This window comes from Microtus ochrogaster, unplaced genomic scaffold, assembly GCF_000317375.1.
Source record: "Microtus ochrogaster isolate Prairie Vole_2 unplaced genomic scaffold, MicOch1.0 UNK73, whole genome shotgun sequence".
In the NCBI taxonomy this organism is placed as follows: Eukaryota; Metazoa; Chordata; class Mammalia; order Rodentia; family Cricetidae; genus Microtus; species Microtus ochrogaster.
Window position 1 is genome coordinate 1244437 of NW_004949171.1, and position 6400 is coordinate 1250836.

At 37.1% G+C, this 6400-nt stretch overlaps 1 protein-coding gene across 1 annotated transcript; it reads left to right on the plus strand.

Annotated features, from left to right (window-relative positions):
• Positions 1-4267: 4267 nt before the first annotated feature.
• LOC101996860 (olfactory receptor 52E8-like) lies at positions 4268-5206 on the plus strand. The gene has a single exon (XM_005370247.2). The coding sequence runs from the start codon at positions 4268-4270 to the stop codon at positions 5204-5206; it is 939 nt and encodes a 312-aa protein (XP_005370304.1).
• Positions 5207-6400: the final 1194 nt, after the last annotated feature.

The window sequence follows — 6400 nt, forward strand, 5'->3', positions numbered from 1 at the left end:
GCATAATGTTTTCCTTTGACAAATGTCCCAATGTCCTTTGCAGAGTTTTTCAGCTGGTTGTCTACTATCTTAGCATTGTCTCATCTCTTTTATGAATTAACCTTTATTTTCTATAATAGTGCCCTCTGTTATTACTTTCACAAAGCCCTTTTCTGATTTTGCTGTCATCTGTGCTTCTGGAAACAAATTTTAAAAATCTCATTGCCAAAACCAGTGCCAACGATCTTCTTACAGGGTAGGAAAGACTGCCACATAGTTATAACTCTTACAGACTACCTGAGTTCATTTCCCACAAGGCAGCTCACAGTCACCTGAAGCCCAGCTCTGAGTATACATCAAGATTCAGTTTCTATTTCTCAACATGCAACCTGTAGCTGTACAGTCTCCAGCAAGTTCTTAAACACAAAGAATAGAGACTATTAAAAATCCCAAGCTAGGATCCAAGTAGGCACAACTAAGAGAGGGTCAGAAAGCTGCTCCTGGACAGTCTCCCTAATGCAACAACAGAAACAAAATAAACATGGACACCTCAGCTATGAGGGACCACATCTTAGCCCACTTTCATGCCCTGTTGGAGTGTTTGTTGTTTAAAAAAGCTGTTGTAAAAGGAATATACCAACCTTGTGTCTATGGCACATCTTCCTGGCTTGGTAGCCTAACACAAGTGTACACTGGAGAAAGGACCACTATTCACAATACTAAAGTTATGGTGACCAGGAGCCTATCACCTACTGAATCGATAAAGAAAGAGTGGTATGCGTGTACATTACAGGGCTATTGAGTAATAACGAAGAATATAGTGACATCATTTGCTAGGCAGGGGGTGCAACCTAAGATTTTCATATTATGTGAAATAACCAGACACAGAAAGACCAAAATAGCCTTTTCCTCTCAGTTGTAGATCCAAGATTGTGTGTGTGTGTGTGTGTGTGTGTGTGTGTGTGTGTGTGTGTGTAAAGCATGTGTGAGACTGTAGAAGTAGACTAGCAGGAATGGGCAAGGACAGGAAAAGAATTAAGAATTAAAGAATTAAGAAGCTATGAAGGATCAATTTTGGTCAAATGCATGATATATTTGAAAGAAACATTTATGAAAATCAATAAATATTGAGAACAAAGATATACCAAGAAAGAACAAATCAAAACAAAAAACTTATAGGGTATAGAGTGTAATGCTGATGTAAAGAAAGACATACAAATCCAAGAAATAGAATTTATAGTTGAGCAAGCTACATAGTATGGTTCCATTATATGAACTTTTAAGAATTTCATAAACACAGATAGCCAAGTAATGTTTCCTGATTAATGACTTCAGTGTTCACTTTTGGAAAGATAAGAAATTTTGGGACCAGAAAGAAATCATAATAGCACAGCATTGTGACTGCACTATGCACCACAGAACTGCAAGCCTTAAAATGGTAAGTTTTATGATATACATATTTTCTAAGAATGAAAATGCCACTGCTTGTGTAAATTCCCAATAGAGTCCAAAGTGGGCAGAACAATCAATACATGGGTAGGAGGAGAGGGGCTAGGAAAGAAGAAAGAAGGAAAAAGACAAAATGGGTCTCGCCAATAGTAATATATGAACCCCCCCCAAAAAAAAGTCAGTTAATCAAATAGAGGGAAATTGTTCACTGAGATTGGTCAAAAGTAGCTCTTCACCTGGTGCAGCGTCTGAAGGGAATCACTGTTCAGCAATTAGAAGGATGCTAGTGTCTGGAGACATTGTTACTAACAGTCCACTCCAGAGCTTGAGCACACACACACTCACACACACACACACACACACACACACACACTTCATTAATATCGCCTAAGGTATATTAAAGGCTTCTTTTAAGCTGTGTATCTGCATTTTAAAACTGAAAGCACAATTGTTACATGAATCTCAGATAAAGAAAGAAATATTGGTAAGTTTTTGCAGTATGTGCTTAGATTTTAGATTCTCAGAAATTGAACTAAGATTTAGAATATTCATGAAACGTTTGATGAGTAACAGTGTAATTAGAATAGAGTATATAAGCAAAGAAACATCTATTCATACTGAAATTACATAATACTACAGCAGTGACTACGATGTCACATAATAATGCTGTAGGGTTTAAGTGGAAGTACATTGGAAGACATTGGAAAGAAAATTATTAGGCATCTACAAAATTTCAAACATATATAATTTCACTTATTCAACTCAATAATAGACACTACTGTGCATTTATCTACATGAAACACCAACCTGGCATATAGAATAACATGCTTATGCTCAGTAAACTGAGAGTAGAATCAGGATCCAACCCCATGACATAGTCTAATAGCACTAAATTTTGTGTATTTTTACTTAGTTTTTCTATATTTGGGGTCTTTTAGTGACATAATAAATGATATACAAAGAAAAAGGCCATAATAGTGAAAGAAAGAGCAGTACATTTTAACTCTCTACGTTGACTCCACATACTTTGACATAGGACAGGACACAATATCAGTTTTAGCTGTTTGGCTTCTCTTCATTTTTCATATTTCAGAGGCATTAAGTTAAATTCAAAGTTGGTTATTAGAATTTACAGTTAAGTACAAGATAAGAAGATGAAGCATGAGGTCAAAAAGCTCAGATACTTCTGCACCAACAAGTGCTTTAGGAGCTAAGTTTGCAAACATATAATAAAGAACTACTTTCACAAAGAGCATGCATGCAGCTCTTTATTATTCTGAGCTTTCAGGAGGTAATTTCCATGTTCAAAGTGAGGAATGGAAATAACATGCCAGGTCACAGAATCAAAATACATTGTATGAACTTCTCAAAGAATTCATAAAAAAATGCATACTTAGAGAAAACTAACCTAGAGCATGAACTTCTTTGAAGATGGTGATTATTCTGACCAAGTGGCATCAGGTCAACATGAAAAGGAGCAAGAACAATGCTATGTCGGGTATGAACTAAGCAGGCAATCATCCTTATGTTATGAGGTCCCAAAAAAATACCCGGATGACCTTCCCTAGATGGGAATACTCTTTATGCATGTTGTCAATGTCAGGAGGATGGTACATCCCAACACCATGAGAGGAAAGTGGGTACCGCACATTTGTAAGCCTCACAGGCTTTCCCAGGAATGGGTCTAACTGTATTCCGCATCCTTTTCCAGTGAGAAACTATGCATGAGCATAAGAGCTTTGAATGATTTTCCCGAGTCCCTCTAGTAAGTTCTTGAGATGAGGATAGTTTGGGAGACCTGAGACTGAAGATGTCAGAGGTTAGGGTAGACATGAGATTTGTTCCCTAAAACTCTGCACTTTAGCTTCGGGCTGATGATCAAGTTTGATGTTTTCAACTAGAAGTCAGCGTGCTCTCATAAGGCGACTTCACACAGAAGATGCCTCATAGCTCAGCGTCTCCTCTTGCTAACCAATCTTAAATTCTTACCTGAGGCTCTTTTTTTAAACACCCAGATCCTATGAGATATGTGTGCCTGTTTTTAGACTCTCAATTCATTCCACTGTCTTTTTCTCCTTTTTAATTTATTCATTCTTGGACCACTAACAGTGTTATAATTATCATGGTTTTCTAAGAGCTTCAACATATAGTATCCTAAATCATGCATATTTTTCCACTGAGGAAATGTTGTATAAACTATTCTTCCTCAGACACATTTCTTGTCCTGTCTCTTATGTACTGCACCTGCTAACAAACACAGAAAAACAGATCTACACCATGCCACATGATTAATTTCAACTTGTCGTGAAATATTGCCCCTTATGTTTATTAACATGGAAAATACTAAGAAGTAGTTTACCTTACTAAAACATCTCTTCTCCATAAACCAGATGCAATAAAATTTATGTCAGCAAATTATAACTGCCTTAAACACCATAATAATGACAGATCCAAAGCTTTTCAATAGTCATTATCAAACTAATGATATCTGTTATGGTACTTGTCAGTTTTAGTATCTCCACCTAATATCTCGCTCTTGAGACGATGGGAGTTCACATCTTTCCTTACTCTAAACACTAATTTTAAGAAGTTTATAGTTCACATATTGCATATCAGCTTTTCACACTTTTTCTGCAAGAGAGCATTGTTACTAGAATTATTTATACAGAGCTGAAGATTAGGGGAAATCTCAAAGATCTTGGGAGAAATGTATATTTAATATCAGCACATTGTTTGAAGACTCTTTAAATTTTTGTAGATCTCTATTAAGTCTGGATGAACTGTCCCATGGAAACTGACAACAGCATTTAAACCATAACCAGCATCAGCCTGCAGAGGAATGCCATCTCCCAATGTCACTGAGGCCCACCCTCTTTCCTTCCTGTTGCTAGGGATTCCAGGCCTGGAAGTTGCACAGTTCTGGCTGGGATTTCCCTTCTGTGTTGTGTATTTGATTGCTCTTGTTGGAAACCTTCTCATTCTGTTTGTCATATGGACTGACAGGAGCCTTCACCAACCCATGTTCTACTTTCTGGCTATGCTGTCTATGATTGACCTAAGTCTGTCTACTGCTACCATCCCTAAAATGTTGGGCATCTTCTGGTTCAGCCTCCAGGAGCTGTGCTTTGGATGTTGTGTTGCTCAAGTCTTTTTTATCCATTTCTTCACAGTCATGGAGAGCATCATACTCCTTGCCATGGGCTTTGATCGTTATGTGGCTATTTGCAACCCTCTCAGGTACACCATGATTCTCACCAACAGAATCATTGGTGTGATTGCTGTGGTCGTGGTTGTAAGAAGCCTGTGCATGATCGTTCCCATCATTTTTCTCCTCCTGAGGCTGCCTTACTGCGGACATAGAATCATCCCACATACCTACTGTGAGCACATGGGTGTGGCACGACTGGCCTGTGCCAGCATCAGACCCAATGTCTACTATGGTCTTGGGAATATTTCCATCTTGTTTCTGGATGTGTTTCTTATTATAGTTTCCTATTCTAGGATCTTATATGCTGTTTTTCACCTTCCTTCTCAAGATGCTCGCCTGAAGGCTCTCAACACATGTAGCTCCCATATCTGTGTTATCTTAGCCTTCTTTGGCCCAGCTCTTTTCTCCTTCCTCACTCATCGCTTTGGTCATAACATCCCTCAGTATATCCATATCCTCCTGGCTAATCTCTATGTAGTCATCCCTCCCGCCCTCAACCCAGTCATTTATGGGATCAGAACCAAGCAGATCCAGCAGCGAGTGAAGAATCTTTTGGCTAAAAAAAATTGAGTGGGAAGTAAATTGTTCACATTATGGGAGGATAAGGTCTAAAAGAAATTGAATTAATAATAAAAAGCAATAATAATTTTATTAAAATTGAATATCAAGGTCTCACTGTGTAGCTCAGGCAGACTGCTAGCCTGAAATCTTTATGCCTCAGCCTCCCTAGTGACTGGTATACTACAGAAATATATTTACGATACATATAATATATATTATAATATTTATATAGCTCTAAATATTATACATATATAAATATGTTAGAGGTAGCTGTTGAAGGCATGTTGCATGTTCTACGGAAACCTGGCAGAATATATATGTATAATATGTTTAGCACATATATGCTTACTATACATATATAAAAATGTTGGTGGTGCTTGCTGAAGACATGTTATATCCTTTATTGAAACCAGAAGAATATGTCTTTCAATGGTAAGTTTCAAGAAAGAGTGCTTTAACTTGCTGAAGGAAGAACTTGCTGTTAGCACTGTCTAGTTCTAGATCTCTTATAGGTATTAAGATTTCTTTCAGAGACATATTTAAATACAGGTCATCTGGTCATGATAGAAGTAGATTTAGGTAATGGCTGTGTAAATAAAGAGGTAACACTAACTGTGAACTAAGAAGTCAGGGCCAATTGAGCCACTTGAGAGAGAGAATGAAATGGAGGATAAGTTAGAAATGAAGTATTAAATATACATTATCACAAGGAAACTCACAATACAAAATGAGTTACAGGTTTGTGTGTCATAAGTTCTATGCATGTTACTTTCCATTTCTCTTTCTTATGCCCCTGCCTACTCTACCAAAACCTTTATTTGTCCCAAAAAGTTCCTCTCCAACTTTCAAGTCTCTGTTGGGGAAAGATTTGTGTGTGTATTTATGTACATGTGGAGGAGTGCACGCATGCACATATGTATGGCTCATTAAACTTAATTAAGATGCCCACATGAACATGTGTGGGAAATAGCTTTCTAAGTTTTTGTATTTCCTATTAACCTCTTTTCTATGACTCATTGTATATATTCCTTTGTCATCATTTGTCCACTTGCTCTTTTCAAATTGGAATATATAAGCTTAAAGGGTAATTGTATTAGTTAATTTATACATTGCTCAAAAAAAAGATATGACTAACCAGCTTAAAAAATGAAGAGTTTATTTGGATTCATATATTCACTAAGATAGGTCCATCATAGAGGAGAA